Raw genomic sequence first — 17,593 nt, 5'->3', positions numbered from 1 at the left:
GAGAGCAAGCTGCACACATTCTTGAACAAACACTATAATTCACATATACAATTCCCATGAACAAGAACATGCAATCTCTTTAAGCGCAGCTAAGAAGTGTTGATGCTCTTTTAGGTAATAAAATGTTGTTTCTGAGACGGGCACTTAGTTTTTTTGGAATATTTGGCCAGGAATTCATATTCAGTTAAAGGAGCACCACTTTGGCTCAAAAATAAAAAAATGAGTAGACAACACTGAACAAAAATTTATCTACCTCAATGTTCAGAAATTGATTACTGAATTAAGGAGGGCTTGTTGCCATACAATGAAACCTATCTTTTCATCTATTACTATATGGTTGATCTCTACTCAATCTAACAGCACAGTGAGAATGCTGGTAGGTATACTTACCCAATCAAGAGGAAAAACTAAGCTGAGGCTAGACCGAAATCACATACTAACAGTGAATGTTGAAATGCTTTTGTTTTTCTTAAAAAATTTTTTAAAGAAGTTTCTTTCTACAATTTCCTGGTAAATTCAGTTCTTCCTTGATCTGATGGATCTCAGCTCTTTTTGCTATGGCCCCTAAAATTATCAATTATCTCTACCCTATTAAGGTTCTCTGATTACCCAAGAAAGAGGCTTCTAAACATTCTTCACAAACAAGAATTAAGAGTAGAACACATTTGGGAACTAAGAGATCAAAAACCATAGTCAAGTTTATATATTTTGTACATGGTGGCGACAACCTTCCTTACTAAAAATTTTTGTTTGAGGATAGCTGAAAAGAACCAGCCCAGGACAGACATAATAACTATTCTGAAATTTGAGTTCTCTATCTAAAGGCACGACATTTTGAAAAATAATACAGAAACTGAATTGAAGAGTGGCAAATAAACTTAGTACTTTTCTTTACAGAAAAGCAAAGAAATCTTCAAGCACACTGCCCAAATGGAGCAGAAATTGAAATCACTTTGAACTCTTGAATTTCACTTGGAATCTTGTGCTAACTTTATAGCACAAAATAATATCTATATTTGTGGTGGTCTGAAGCTGTAGGTACCCCAGAAAAAATCATGGTCTCAAAGCCAATTGTGAACCCATTGTAAGCAGGATTTTTTTATAAGACTACTTCAGTGAAGGCGTGGCCCACCTTACTCAGGATAGGTCTTAATCCTCTTACCGGAGTCCTTTATAAGTGGAGTGAAATTCAGACAGACAGAGAGAGAAAGCCACAGGAAGTAAGAAACTGAGAGGCCACCATGTGCACTGCCATGTGACAAACTAAGGACTAAAAACTGCTAGCAGCCTGCCAGAGAACACCACAGTCTTTGGGGAGAAGCATCGTTTTGATGATGCCTTGATTTGGATCTTCTTTTAGCCTCAAAGCCCTAAGCAAATAAATTTCCATTGTTTAACCTGACCCATTTCATGGTACTTACTTGAGGAGCTTAGGAAACTAAAATAATATGACAATATTATTAACTATTAAATTAAATAACAGTCCCCAAGGCTTAAATACTGTGTTAGATTTTTGGTGAAAATAAGTAATAATCCTTAAATTTAATACCATACAATAACATGACTATGTACTTTAAAAAGAATAAATGTTGACATAAGTTAACTATATAATTTGAAATAAATAACCATGATATGTGCATCAACTTTTATTTGTCTTCAAATTACACAAATATAACAAATATATTATTTGAAATATTAAATTTTCTTGAATTAACAGAAGAAAAAGAAACTGAAGTGAAACTGTAGGAATTGCTGAACTTCAGATAAATGTTTCTTCAAAACAAGAGATATTAGTTCCTAAAAGATTCCTCTAAAGTTAAAAAAAAGATTAAGAAAAACATTAAGCCATTGGGTTATTACTTTAAAAAAAAAAAAAACTTACATGTTTCTTAATGGATAGACGTTTACATTTACAGATAGTAAACTTAGTCTCCTGTCTCATAAAACTCACAAGACACCTTTGAGGTCTAAACTAAGCAAAACAATAAAAGCCTCTTTTATATTTAAAAAACACTTTAAAATCTAAATCTACCTTCACATTATTTTCCAAGAAAACATAATAAGGAATGGCTCATCTGAAAGCAAAATGTGCAAATCACTTCTGAGAAAAGAAATACATCATGGGATTTTACTTATAGCTAGTAGCATCAATCAAAAGCCCAAAATGATGGCACACGCCTTCAGAGGATCAGCCGGTCCTCTCCTCCCTCCTGAATTACCTGACCGATGGAAGTTTGGCTTTGCTGTTTCAGAAAGCATTGTTTCTTACATTCCATCAATTGTTCAAAATCACGCCACATTTTTGCTTGTTTCATATTTGGACCATGACTTTCTCGTACGGCCTTTTGCTTTTCCCGGAGTTTCTGTCATAAAAAAACACACACAAGAATAATTAAATCTCAGTTACAGGGATTTACTTCTACTGCTATAGTTAGAGAAATACGGCATGTTTTTGTGTATTTGTTGAATAACAGTTAACTAAAGCAGGTTATTTCTATGATGTACCAAAAGTAAGATGATAAAAGTCAATTAAATTTATGATAGAAATAGGACGACCTGAAGTTAGAACGAATGGAAAAATATAAAAGGAAGGAAGGAAAAAAAAAATACAGAGAGTCAAGATAGTAAGTATCATGATGTAGAAGAAAAAATGCAGAGTTTGGAAGTCAGAAGACTTGAGTTTCAATCTTGGCTTTGTCACTAGCTTTATGACAAGAAAGAAACTTAGTTTTTCTGGATCTCAGTTTTCTCAACTGACAGTTAAGGATAATGAGAGGGGATAATAAGAGTGTCATAAAATTATTTTTCACATGACATAGTACAAACCATCAAGTGTTGTGTATGTTATTAAGTACTGTATTCTATCTTGAAATATGCACACATGCCCAAATAAATCAAATTGTATGCATATGTTTCTCAGGCAGAAGGCTCAGTGATTAAAAAAACAAAAAGCATACCATTAAGTGGACTAAAATCCTTATCAGAATAGTTTTTGCCTATATGGTTTCACCTACCAAACCGTTCTACTTATTGACTTGAGAATTATACACAGGAATAAGAACATTTTCAATAAATATGCGAAAAATTGATTTTGAGTCTATATTATGGAAAATTGAGGAAGGGCAACTGAAAGGAGTCGTATGCTTAAACCCCAAAACAATGAAAGACAATTAAAAAGAAAGTAAAGGAGGAAGGAAGGAAGGGGGAAATAAAACCCAAAAACTGAGGAAGAGTGAAACAGAGAGAAGATGCTAGTACACATATAAGGAAACAGGGTGACAGAAACACATACACTGACCCAGAGAGTTAGAAAATCACCCAGAGGAACAAAAACACAAGCAAAGACATAGAAGCAGACTGGTAGTTTGCACATGCCCAAATAAGAAGATAAACTAAGCTGAGGAACAGATTCAAACTGCTTATAAAAGAACACCCACCCCAGCTATGGATAATGAAAACAATAAGAGCCAACAGCAAAAGAAAATAAAAAAAAAATTAAGAAAATATAATTTGAATATAAGCAGGAAATTTTTGATGCAACACCTGGAATGTGAATACATCTATTTAGATCTATGTTCAAGTAAAATATCTTCCAACAAACAATTTCATCTTTATAAACTAAAACAAAAGTATTTAGTAAGATCAGTGAGTCAGACCAAGAATTTTAAGGGTCTGACCATGCTTTTAAGATTAAAGTACTACTAACCTATAACTTTTCTTACATTATTGGAATAGTTTCCATATAAGAAATCCTAACAACCCATGTTATTCAAAGAAATAAAGACAGGATGGAGGTACTGTCTCTGTCAGAAATATTAAATTTGCTTCATAATCATGCATATTTGAAAATCTTTATCTGAATACAACTACTGACTATGTAGCATACTATTTATTTTTAACATTGCCTTTTAATACAAATTACTTTGTATACAGTTACATTGCACAAAAAACAGTTATCACAGATTTCACTGTTCTTTAAAGGAGGAGGTGAATCTAGTAGGAGGAAAAGTTGCAACAATATTCCACAGTATTTGTTACAGTGAATGTTATGGTATACGGTGGTGGGCACCGTAATGCTATAGGCTGATTTAACTCCAGAAACTTAATCACTCTGAGGAGGTCAGTGGATGTCCAGTCTATGCTGGTTTGGGGGAGGATCGTACATGGGATTACAGATAAAGCAAGCCTGGCCATGAATTTAATTGCTGAAGTTGTGTGATGGATACATGCAGGCTCATTACACTATTATCTCTACTTTTATACAGATTTGAAAGTTTCCATAATAAAAAGGTTTTTTAAAAACCAGAGACCACATCTATTCTATTTAACAATTAGTCCACTGTTTTCTATTACCATTTGCTTTTCTGAAGTTCACGTTTATAATATTACTTGCAGGTTTCTGGGAGTTAATGCAGCTTTTATCTAAAAGCATCAACACATGCATGTATTAAATAATGTTTTAAACCAAAAAATGTAAATCAGGATGGATAATTTTGCCATCAATAATTTTTTGAGACTGATCAATAAACTGAAACAAAACCACATTTTTCATTTGTCCAGGTTATAGACTCAAGAATATTTGTATAGTGAAATTAGATACCAGTATATAGTCTATATTTTAAGAGAAAAATGGCAGCAAAACAGCAAAAACAAAATGATGAAACAGTTTATAGTGAAGCATGTTTAGCCTTCACTATGGAATACAGACTTTAAATCATTGAAATGATCTCAAAACTCATTTAGGCAATTTACTTTTTAAAATTCTAATCCACCTAGTTGAATTTAAATATGAGGAAATGAACCTCAAAGTGGTTAGTGGGCTTATTCAGAACCACAAACCTAGTACTGATGCCAGCCCACCTGATGATTGGTCAGCTTTCTCCTGATCTGTTGATAAAGATAGAGTCTATTTTTTTTTTAATGAATGACAAGCTGATGTCTTTAAAATAATTCTCAAAATGTGTGGCTTTGAGAAGCTAATTAGAATAATCAATTAGTTGGTGATTTAAGTCCTAACGGTCAAAGTTCTTACTATCTTACCACCTCTTCTACCAGGAATGGCTCAGAGAACTGAGAAAACAAGACTTCAGTCACACACACCTATTTTCAGTAGCCCTTATATTGGAAGGAAGAGAGCTAAATATCTCAAGTAAGGTGATTATTTGTATTACATGCATCACTGTTTGAAAAGATCTTAGACCAGCGCCTGGCTCATAGTAAGAGCTTTGCATTTATTAAATAAAATAAATGATAAATGTGTACTTAACTCATAAACAGAGATACCTGGGAATAACAGGAAAAATTGGAGATTACAGGAGGCATTTTTGTTAATTAGAACTTTATCATTAACTCTTTGTTATCTAAAGCTATATGATTTTTTTTCCCCAAAAAATCCATTTGTGGAAAAAAAAATCCATTTATGACTTTATTTTTATAAAACTAAATTCTCGGGAAGGGCCTTCATCCATGAAAGGGATTAACTGGGACCCAATTCCCCTCAAACACTGAATTGAAACATTTTTTAAAAGGATAACAATGTCATAACCATGTACTGAAAGCCTGAATTAGATAGACGCATTAAAAAAAAAATACACTCTTACCTTTCCAAGGTTCTCCTGTTCAGCAATATTTTTGGTATACTGTTCTCTAGGGAATCAAGATAATGATTAAGTTTCAAGTTACTTTGATTCAATTATACAACTAAAGTATAAATTAACATAGCTATCTAAACATATTCGATAATACAGATTAGGGTACTGGAGTCAGACTGCAGCCCATTATCAAATACTTTGTCTTTTCCCATCTTTAGTTAGCTCTTCTAGTAAACAGTAGTTTAAGAAAGGAGAACAAAACATTGTATAGGAAAATAAGTTCAGAGAATTAAAATGTTAAGTACTATTTCTGGTTCATCTACCCTTGAAACAATGCCAACCAATTTACTTAAATTACACTTTGTTTTTGAAGAGGTTTGCAGAAAGGAGAAAGAATACACATCCTAAAGAAATATTAAATAGTAGGTAGCCCCGCAATTCCACTTCTAGGAAGTCATTTTAAAGAAATACTCCCTTAACTTCATAAAGATAAAAGCAAAAACTATTTACTTCATTTCTTGTAACAGTGAAAACTTGCAAATAACCTAAATTTTTATAGCTAGGGAAATGTTTAAACAGATGTTTAAACATCCATTTCAAGGAATACTATAGATTCGTAAAAAAGAATGAGGTAGACCTATAAATGTGGAGGAAAGAATTCTAGATAAATTATTAAGAGGAAAACTGTATATGTAGCTTAATATTATTTTTGTACTCACATATATGTGTATTGTGTATGTGCATATATATATTCATATTATTTGCCCATGCATTTGCTAATACACACACAAAGATGTACAAATGCATAGGAAAAGAATATAGAATAATGAACACTAAAGTATTAACAATAGGCATTTCTGGGGCATGGCAATAAGGATTACTTTTTGTTTTTTTTTTTCTAAACAAGTATTTTTTTGTAAGCCAAAAACAAAATTTTTAATGTAAAAAATAAAAATGCAACTAACATATTGTATTTTTAAACAAGTAAAATTATATTTTAATAGTATACAAGGCAAGAAGTGAGTTTTAAAGTGGGTGACATGGGAAGGACAAAGATTGAAGGACGATGACTAGGTACTAAGGCCAAAGAGGACGAGAGACTTTAGACCTCAGATTTGGATGGAAACACTGTTTTTGCTTCTCTGTGTAAAATTACATTGTCATATTTAAGAAGAAAGTAAACAATGCAAAACTGTGAATCTAAGAAATTACAAACCACAAAGAGAAAATAAAGCAGCCTAAGTGAAGGAAGATTAGCATTTATACAAAAAAGGAGGTCAGAATGATTAGAATGAAGAGAATGGCAATCAAAAGTACCCCAGGTCCTTTCAGAGCAGAAGGGAAGGGGGAATCTGTGGACAGGGTGGGGGCGTGAGTGGGGAACAGACACAATCCTGACGAACCTTCATTTTGCCTTTAAAATTAATGAGATGCTAAGTCAAATTATTTCTTTCCTCCTTTCCAATGGAAAGCAAGGTAGGAACATGTAAAGGACACACTGCTCAGGAAGAATATCTGAGTTCTAGCTCAGACAGCTTTAAGTAATTTATTTATTACCCAAAGTCTGAGAAATGCCCAAATCATTTTAGAATTTATATTTACAGAAAAATTTCTGAAGAAACCAACAGACTCATGTCCTTTTCCCATATATTCCAAATAGCCCATGGATATTAGTAATATTTAATTTTTATTTATTCAATGAATTTAATCAAGAAATAAGTACAGAGCACCTACTATGTGTCGAGCATGCTCTGGGGTTTAAAGTGGAAACAGGACAGACAGGGTCCTTGACTTAAAGGGACTCATACTGTAATCTCTAAAGCACTGGTGCATAAATAATATTTAACTTGATCCTCTATGGTATATATTGTTCTCCTTATTTTATACACGAGGAAGTGTCTTGCCCAAAGTAACACAGCTAGAAACTGGAAAAACCAGGTAAGAAAGAAAGTTTTATGAGCCCTGCTCTAGTACTTTGAACTAAAATATGCTGCCCTTTTAAATAAAACATAAATTTACATACAATCTTTCAAAATCAAGCTGATTTCTTCTACTTTAACTTTACCAGAGAGTAATCATCAAAGTTGAAAATGGAATAATAAAAATATTTTGTCTCTAAAAACATTTTAAACATGTATCAGGGAATTTAGGATGTAATCAGCTATATTTTATTCATTATAGTGTAAGAACTAATCTAGTCACAGAATAATTTTTTTTTTACAGAAAAACTATTGGAATGGAAAAAGTTTCTATTCACTTTTTAAATGATGAAAAAGAACACCTGGCTAGGAAACAGATAAGAAAATCAATATTTAATTTGGGAGCAACATTTCCTACTTTACTATTTACGTTGAATTGATAACTTTGGAAGAGATGGAACTTAATTTTTCTAAAATTTTGTTTTCCAAAAACTAAATTAACTTTTCACATTTTTTAGCATTGACTATATTTATTTGAGTAAAGTTTAGATACAATGAAAGACTCTATTCAGAGTCTTATTTTTAATTTGTTAGGGCATTAGAAAATAATTATTGTTCTATTTATAGAATATTTTTAGTCTGTCTTACATTCCATTGCATTATATAAAAAAAATGTTCAGACTCTGCATAGACGCTCTATTTCTTAGATTCCTTTTTTAGCATTAATGTATATGCCACTCAAAATCTCAAATGCAATCTAGAATAAAAGTGAATCCTATACTTTGAGTTCTTATTGGATGGTAAAAGTGAAATGTGAATTATGATGAGGAGCAAAGAAACCTTTTCTCATTCAATTTGCATTTTCTCGCAGCTTGCAATTCGATTATAAATGTGTTAAGGTAACATCTGATTTATTACAGTGTGCCACAAGCTAGGATCACACAAAAAAATCACCATATAAGGATGTGTGGTATTCACACACCCTTCCCATTTTGAAGGTTGGCACGCTGCAGTCACAGCTTCATACAGTCGCCACACAATACAATTAGCAGGCAGATATCTAGAGTCCAGGCTACATGGGACTTTTAAAAGAAACCACCTTCAGTGCTTACAAAAAAGCAACTTAATCCTACTTTTAATCCTACTTAGCAGGACTGCAACACATGGATGATGTTTAACAAGATTTAGTCCTAAACATCTTAGAATATGCTTATTTAAGTACTCCAAATTTCTATAAGTCTGTCTTATTTATAAAGCTTCTATAGGTGAAAACATTAAGTGGCTCAGTATAGACTACTTGCCTAATTGCTTTTCTTTTTTCTTGTTGATCAGAAGAGACATATGCCTTCATTTCATCAGTAGCACGACGAAGTTGTACTTCTAGGTTCTAAGTGGAAAGACTAAGTTTAGGTAAGTATTTGATATAGAAAAATCTCAGAAAAGTTTTAGATCTATTTTCTTTGTGTTACCTTAATCATACAATTTGTATAATGGTATCGACTTTCTTCTTGAAGACATTCTTCACGGAGTCCTCTGACTTCCTACAAAATATTTTTTTAAAATGAGCAACATTATTGAAAGAAATACCATCAGAGTCCTTTCCTCTCCTGTGGTGTTAACCTTGTATTCTAAAATAGAATAGGTTAGTCTCTTCTAGAGACTATTCGTATCACTCTAAAACTGCAAGTTCAGTTATTCATTTATTAAGGACCTACCATGTGCCCAGCTGTGTCCCATATACTGGGGACACTGTAGTGGACAATACAGACAGGTCCCTGCTATTATTCAAGTGGAAAGAACAGACATAAACCAGGGAACATGGAATGAAGGTAATTCCAGGAGTACAACATGATAGAGTGATGGAGTAAGCCAGGTGGGAGAGGAAAGTGGGCAATGTGAAATAGGACGATCAGGAAGACCTCTCCAAGGAGGTGACATTTAGGCTGAGACTTGAAAGATGAAAAGCAGAGAGCAAGGGGGGTGGGGTAGAAGCATATGGAAGTCAGATTTTATCTTAAGGGCAATGGGAAGCCAATGGAAGGTGGACTAAGTTTTAAATATGCTTCTTTGGCTATTCTATGAGGATTAAACTTTAAGAGGGCAAGGGTGAAGGTGGGGAGACAGGTGGAAAGTTACCGGGGAAGTCAATAAAAAGATGATGGTGGCCTGGACTTCAGTGGTAACAGAATTCAGTTTATACACACTGAATTTGAAGAAATACAGATCTCTAAGGGCTTTGGAGACAGATTCAGGAGACGATGATAAGGATTGAGGGATCATTTGAAATCGGTGGAAGTTTTTACTAAATTGTTGAAGAAAAAATTCTGTTCTTACCAGTTCTAATTTAGATCGATTGCTTTCGAGGCCTGCTGCACAGCTATCATACTGGGATTTCTTTTCATCACACTCCTGAGTTAATTCCTAGTGTGAAAAGGGCAAATGACCATACAAGTGAAAAACAAAGGCCTAAAATGTGGCTCTGAGACAATGCATGTCCTTGTCAGTCTTGTAATTTAACTCTAAGCTTCTTGGCATACTTAAGAGTTATTTATACAACAATCAGACATTTGAGAGTTATGACAGATGAAGGTGCTGATAAAAATAATAGCTACCATGTATTACGGTGTGTGCCAGGCTCTTTGTTAGGAACTAGGGAAATGTTCAAACAAGTAAACACACCACTGAGTGCAACAATGGGCACACACATGGTGGTCCAGGCACACCCAGGACTCTCACCGGACCTAATCCGGGCTTGGGGATCAATGGGAACAGCTTCCTGGAGAAACTGATATCCAAGTTGAGGCATGAAGGATTAGTAAGAACTAGGCAGCGGGAAGGTGGACAAGGGGAAGAGAGTGCTCAGGAAACAGGAATACCATGAACAGGGGAGGAGTGTTCAAAAAAAGGCCTAAAGGCTTACAAGCTAGAGCAAACAAGAACAATTTATGAATTTACAAGTAGTTTATTATGCTGGAGTCAGGTGGTGAGAGAGGAAGAGGTTGAAGAGTGAGGCCGGGGCCGGATCAGAACTCTGTAAGCCATGCTAGGGTGTTTGAACTTTACTCTTGACATTAACTAAGTCTTACAAACCCCTTCGAGGTATGTGTTAATAACCCCATTCAATGCTTGGAGACAGTCCAGGGAGGCCAAGTACCTTTTCAAAGATTACACTGCCAGAAAGGGATGGAGTCAGGAGTTGAACTCAAGCCGTTTGAGTAGTTTCAAATTTTCTTCTAATTTAATATTCTGAATGAGATAATATAAAAATCTTCTGCTACAAATACCTAGAAATGCTACAAGTACCTACAAATGCTTGATAAGGTAGAGCAAACATCCGTCTAAATCCAGATCGGAATTGAACTCTCAAGGATGTATGAGGAATTCCTGGGGCCAGAAACAAAGGATGACATAATGGCTACCCTTGGGGAAGGGAGTGGGGGGTGGTCAGCCAGGTTAACATAATGATTGTAATGTTCACACAGGACAGAAGACCAAGCCTCAGGCCTGTACAGAGTGGAAAGTTAGAACTGAGAACCCCACAGTGAATTCAAGCTGTTCTTCAAGCTGGGAACTTGTGAGTAAAGGGTTAACACCAGGCCTGGACTGACGCAAGCCAGTCTGAGAATGACCTTGGTTTGGCACGGCACTGTTTCCTTGGAAACGGTAGAGTTAACATAAATGGGGAATGTCTGTATGGAATTGTTTCTGGGTTGGAATGACTAATACAGTATAAAAGATTGGTGGGAAAAAGGGGCTGTGGTTTCATGTAACAAGATGACCTATGGACACCTAGGCTCTTAGGGATGACAGTCCTACATGGCCTATGTGGGAGAAGGAGCAACAGAGGCTGCATACTTAGATAGCAGCTAGCAGCTGGGCCTCCCAATGAGATAAAAGTGCTGTCCTAGATGAAAGCCTTTTCTTTGGCCTGTGAGTCTGACTGTCAAATTGATCAGCAGATGCAGCTGTGCTGTTGCAGAAAGTGATGGCCCTTCTGCAGGGGCCTGTCCCCAAGCGGGTTTGGGGTTTGAATATACCCTACCTACCTACATGGTCTAGGAACTCCCAAGCAGAGACATTAACTCAACATTAGCTCCAACCTTATGATACTCCTACAACACCTGGCAGACCAACTGCAAAACCATTCTGGAGGGACACACCTTCCATCTGGGCTGCCAGAATTCAAGAGAGAAAACCCTACTAAAGATAAGCTCACATCCAAAAGCATAAAACCTAAGGAAACAATTGATACATTATGAGTGAGAATCAGAAGACATAACAAAAACAACAGGACTCTGACCACACCAAATGCTGGCGAGGATGTGGAGAAACAGGAATGCTCATTCACTGCTGGTGGGAATGCAAAATAGTACAGCCACGTTGGAAGACATTTAGCAATTTCTTACAAAGCTAAACATAGGTTTACCATATGATACATCAACTGTGCTTCTAGATTTTATCCAAAAGAGTTGAAAATTTATGTCCACAAAAAAACCTGCACATAAATGTTTATAGCTAGCTTTATCCACAGTTGCCAAAAATTGAAAGCACTCAAAATGCCTTTCAATAGGTGAATGGATAAACAAATGGCAGCACATCCATACAATGGAATATTATTCAGCAACAAAAAGAAGTGAGCTATTGATTCACAAAAAGACATGCAGGAAATTGAAACGTTTATTGCTAAGTGAAAGAAGCCAGTCTAAAAAGGCTACATACTGTGTGATTCCAACTATATGACATTCTGGAAAAGGCAAACTATAGAGACAGCAATAAAGATCAGTGGTTACCAGGGGTACAGGGAGTGGCGGGGGCAGGGGATGAACAGGTGGAACACAGGGCATTTTTAGGGCAGGGAAAGTATTCTATATGATGTCATGGTGGTGGATACATGATATGAATTTGCCAAAACCCACAGAATTGTATAACACAAAGAGTGAACCCTAATGTAAACTATAGCCATTAGTTACTAATAGTGTATCAATATTGGTTTACAAATTGTAACAAATTTATCACACTAAGTCAAAATGTTAATAATAGGGGAAACTGTGTGTGTGTCTGTGTGTTGTACACAGTAACTCTGTACTTTCTGTACAATTTTTCTGTAAACCAAAAATCTCTAAAAATAAAGTTTATTATTTAAAAAAGTGAAACAGCTGGAATTCTAGATACTAGAATAAACCAACAAAATTAGTATACTTAAAATAGTTAAAACTATAAAGAAGGAACTGTAAACAAAAGAAAAAAAGGACATAGTGAGAAAAATAGGCAAAAATGAAAAGATAGTCATTGAAATTAAAAATTAAGTGGATGAAAGAAACAAGATTAGACACAACTAAGGAGATAAAGAATGGCCTAGAAAATAGAGCTGAAGAAATTATCCAAAATTCAACACAGGGTGACAAAGAGATGAAAAGATAAAAGTGAGATTAAGTAATACCGGACAGAATAAACATGCTTAACATACATCTAATAGTAGTTACTGGAAAACAGACTAGAAAGAATAGGAGAGAGAATATTTGAAGGTATTATGTAGAATTCTCCAGAATTCTCCAGAATTAATGGAAGACATAGAGCATAAATTAGAGCAGAGTAAATAAACTAATTCCACATTTAGATACATATAGTGAAACTGGACACCACCAAAAATGAAGGTAAACATCTTAAAATGAATTATAGGGAAGACATTACGTAAAAAGAAATGATAATGATAATTAAACTGATAGCACAACACAAGAGAAACCAGAAAGTGATGAAAATGTATTTTTGACCAAGCCATTATTTTTTTAAAAATTTAAAAAGATGATTACTTGTAGTAATGATTCTTTACTGAGAGAACTGCTAAAAGAGACAAAATGAGGAAACTGAATATCAGGAAGAAGAAAACTGAATCCAGAAGGAAGGAATAAGATGTAAGAAGAAATGGTGAACAAAAGAATTGAAAAATATGCAGGTAAATCCAAACAAGAAATGGTTGTATAAAATAGTAATTATAAAAAATACAATTAATGCAAACTAAGGTCTATAGTTAACAGTAACATTATAATATTATTTAATTAATTGTAACAAAGGCACTATACCAAAGCTAAATGACAATAACAGGGGTTATATATAAGGGGTAAGGGACTTTTTTTTTGTAAGAAATGAGAATGTTCCTATACTATCTGTGGTGGTGAATGCATTAACTATGTGATTATACCAAAACCCATTGATTGAACAATTAGAATGGATTGTATGTGTATGATTAAAACCGTTTACATTTTAAAAAAATAGTAATCATAAAAGTAACAACCATGGCAACTTCCTTTAGAGATACAGAAATAAGATGGAAATAAAATACCAGAGGATAACAATACACGTGCAAAGCAGCACAGGGTGTTAAATTACTTTAACATTTATTTATTATTTGGAAGATGATGATTAATTTAGGTTTTGTTAAATTAAAAATACAATCTAAAATCTTAAGAATAACCAATATAAGAAAAGAAATAGAATATAGAAAAGGAAATAAAGGACACAAAGAGGATAAAAGAAAATATGATAGGTGTAATGGAAGGTAGAAAAGCAGCAAAGAAAAAGTAAATAGCATGTATAAAATAGCAATAAACCCAAATGTATCAATAATTACAGTAAATGTAAATAGCACTAAATTAACCAATTAAAAGACAGAGATTCTCAGATTGGATTAAAACATTATATCTACACAAAACCCATCTGTATGCCACTCATGAGACATATATAAAATTAATAACACAGAAAGCTGAAAGTAAACAGAAATAAAAAACATATACCAGGAAAAGACACTAATCCTAAGAAAGCTGACACACCTACATTAGTATCATACAAAACAGACTCTGTGATGGTTAGGTTCATGTGTCAACTTGGCCAGGTGATAGTACCCAGCTGTCTGGTCAAGCAAGCACTGGCCTAACAATTGCTGCGAGGACATTTGTGGCTGGTTAACAAACCAACAGGCTGGTTTATTAAATCATCAGTCAATTGGCTGCAGCTGTGACTGATGACTCACTGAAGGGCGTGTCTCCCGCAATGAGAGAATGCAATTGGCTGGAATTAATCCAATTAATCAGCTGAAGACTTATAAGCGAGACAGATAGAGGACCTTCACTTCTTCTTTGGCTCCCCAGCAAAGCATTTCCTGAGGAGTTCGTCGAACTTGCCAGTTCATTTCCTGAGGAGTTTATCGGACACCTTCCTTGAAGTTGACAGTTTGCTGACTGCCCTACAGAATTTGGACTCATGCATACCCACAGCTGTGAGAGTCACTTTTATAAATTTTATAGTCATAGATACCTCCCATTGATTCTGTTTCCCTAGAGAACCCTAACTAATACAGACTCCAAGACAAAAAAACATTACTAGAAATAAGGAGAGTCAAAAATAAGAATAAAACAAATAATTCACCAGTAAGTTTAAGAAACTTGATCTGCTGAACATATGGAGAATCCTCTACTCAACAAGAGAATACCTATTCTTTTCAATGACACTTGGAACATTTATGGAAACCGTCTACATTCTAGTCTACAAAAGTCTCCACAAACACCAAATAATCTATGTCACAATAACATAACACAGTGTAATTAAGTTTGTTACAAATTTCAAAAGATAACCCCAAATCCCTATATATTCTGAAATTTAAAACACACTTTAAAACTCATTAAGAAATAATAGAGGAAAGGAGAAAAAATTTAAAATAATTATAAAGAAAATGCTATATATAGAAACTTGTGGGATGCAGTTAAATAATCCACAGAAAAAATTCTTTAGTCCTAAATCCTTATTTGGAAAGGAAGACATACTGAAAAAATCAATGTATCAAATGTCCAAGTCCAGAGCAGAAAAAGCAAAAACCTGAACTCAGAATGTAAAAGGGTGAAAACGATAAAAAGAGCAAAAATCAAGGAAACTGAGAACCAAGAAATAGTAGAGGCTCAATAAAATTCAACCTTAAATCTCTGAAAAGACTAATAAAATAAACTCCTGGGCATTAATAGTACAATTAAAAAAGTGTGCTTTCATCAATTGTAACAAATGTTCCACACCAATGCAAGGTTTTAACAATAAGGTGGTATATGGGAACCCTGTATTTTATGCATGATTATTCGTAAATCCACAACGTCTCTAACATAAAAATTAAACAACAACAACAAAAGTAGATTGCTAGAAAGAGAAAGAGAAAAGAGAAAGAGAGATGTAGTAAGACACATGCAAATGGGATACAGACATAGTCAGAGATTTTAAAAAATCTTAACAGAATATTATAAACAACTTTGTGTTGATAGTGTATGAAAACACAGATAATATGAACAATTAAAAAGCCACAACTTATTAAACAGATTCAAGAAAAATTAGAATATTCTAACAGTAGTATAACTATTAAAGAAATCGAAGTAGTAATTTAAATCTATCCCCCCACTTTATTTTTTTTTGTCTTTTTAAATTTTTTTAAATTCAGTTTTATTAAGATATATTCACATACCATACAATCATCCATGGTGTACAATCAACTGCTCACAGTATCTTCATACAGTTGTGCATTCATCACCCCAATCTATTTTTTGAACATTTTCTTTACACCAGAAAGAATAAGAATAGAAAATAAAAGTAAAAAAGGACTCCCAAATCATTCCTCCATCCCACCCTATTTTCCATTTAGTTTTTGTCCCCCTTTTTCTACTCATCCATCCATACACTGGATAAAGGGAGTACGATCCACAAGGTTTTCACAATCACACTGTCACCCCATGTAAGCTACATTGTTATACAATCGTCTTCAAGAATCAAGGCTACTGGGTTGGAGTTTGATAGTTTCAGGTATTCACTTCTAGCTATTGCAATGCATTAAAACCTAAAAAAGATTATCTATATAGTGCATAAGAATGTCCACCAGAGTGACCTCTCAACTCCATTTGAAATCTCTCAGTCAGTGAAACTTTATTTTGTTTCATTTCGCTTCCTCCTTTTGGTCAAGAAGATGTTCTCAATCCCATGATGCTGGGTCTAGATTCATCCCCGTATCCCCCTCACTTTACCCCAAACACAAACCAAAAAAAGGCACACCAAGTTCAGATGCTGTTATCTAGTCAGTTTTAGCAAACACTGGAGGAAGTTATGAGCTAACACACAAAATGTACTAGAATAGAAGGACTGCTCTCTAGACTCCTCTTATGAAACTAGCAAAACCTTGATATCAAAACCAGATGACAAAATGAAAAACTTATAAAAATTGATGCAAGAAATCCTAGATAAATTATTGCCAATCATACCCAGAAATGTATTAAAACACAAGCACAGAGAATAAACCCCAAGTGGAGTTACACCAAGGAGGTAAGGACAATTTAATGTTAGAAAAATCTATTAATGTACCTGACCTCTTTAACAGATTAAAGGAGAAATCACATGACCTTAAAAGTTATAAAAAAACATATTTGATAAGTCAATAATTCATGATACAAACTGAACAAAAGAGCAATAGAAGCTAACTTTAATCTGATTAAAGGTATCTACCAAAAGTCTATAGCAGTTGGGCAGTAGTTTTTGAAATGTGGGCTATGTCTTATTTAGTAGATTCTAAAATCAGTACAGTGGATTGAGATGAGCACTTAAAAAAATTAATTAGAACAGAAAATATAAGGAGTGCATTGCACAGCCTAAGAGCAAGTATTATTTTGGGAACTTAACATGTTTTTTTACAGTGCATTGAGCTACAGTGTAGAAGGACTTCTTACTGAGAAGCGTACTCAAAGAAGTTTAAAAATACTATACTAGAGGGTTTTGGGTTTGAACACAGCAATGTAAAGTCAGCATTTCCCCTTTTTCTCCTAGAAATTTTCCAGAAGCAACAGGTAGAATAAGGAACAAACTGTATGCTCCATTTTCAGCAAAATTAGGGACAACTAAGATCCAGACTCCAAATAGACAGAACACCTGGTGGTATGCAGGGAACACAATAAGAAATGGAGAAGAAACAGAAGACAATGTGTGCAGATTTCCATCAAAATGTACACTTCTTTATGATGAGGATCCTTCCCTGAGGAGCAAAACCTATATCCCTGGTTTATTATA

At 34.3% G+C, this 17,593-nt stretch overlaps 1 protein-coding gene across 6 annotated transcripts in view; it reads right to left on the bottom strand.

The window, feature by feature from the left end:
- Positions 1-1,612: 1,612 nt before the first annotated feature.
- Positions 1,613-17,593, bottom strand: part of IFT81 (intraflagellar transport 81) — a 112,667-nt gene continuing 96,686 nt past the window's right edge. For 3 of the 6 annotated variants that reach the window (XM_037817251.1, XM_037817253.1, XM_037817252.1), the window contains exons 15-19: positions 9,845-9,931; positions 8,980-9,051; positions 8,812-8,897; positions 5,601-5,646; positions 1,617-2,363 (exon numbers count right to left, since the gene is read on the bottom strand). In XM_037817251.1, coding sequence (XP_037673179.1) covers positions 2,181-2,363; positions 5,601-5,646; positions 8,812-8,897; positions 8,980-9,051; positions 9,845-9,931 — 474 coding nt within the window. In that variant the 3' untranslated portion in view covers positions 1,617-2,180. Of the gene's footprint in view, positions 2,364-5,600; positions 5,647-8,811; positions 8,898-8,979; positions 9,052-9,844; positions 9,932-17,593 lie in introns of those variants that run through there. The other 3 variants (XM_037817250.1, XM_037817254.1, XR_005214047.1) reach the window with 3 other exon arrangements.

This window comes from Choloepus didactylus, chromosome 23 (assembly GCF_015220235.1).
Source record: "Choloepus didactylus isolate mChoDid1 chromosome 23, mChoDid1.pri, whole genome shotgun sequence".
NCBI lineage: Eukaryota > Metazoa > Chordata > Mammalia > Pilosa > Megalonychidae > Choloepus > Choloepus didactylus.
Note: the sequence above shows the minus strand (reverse complement) of the source record. Positions and strands in the feature narration are given on the sequence as shown.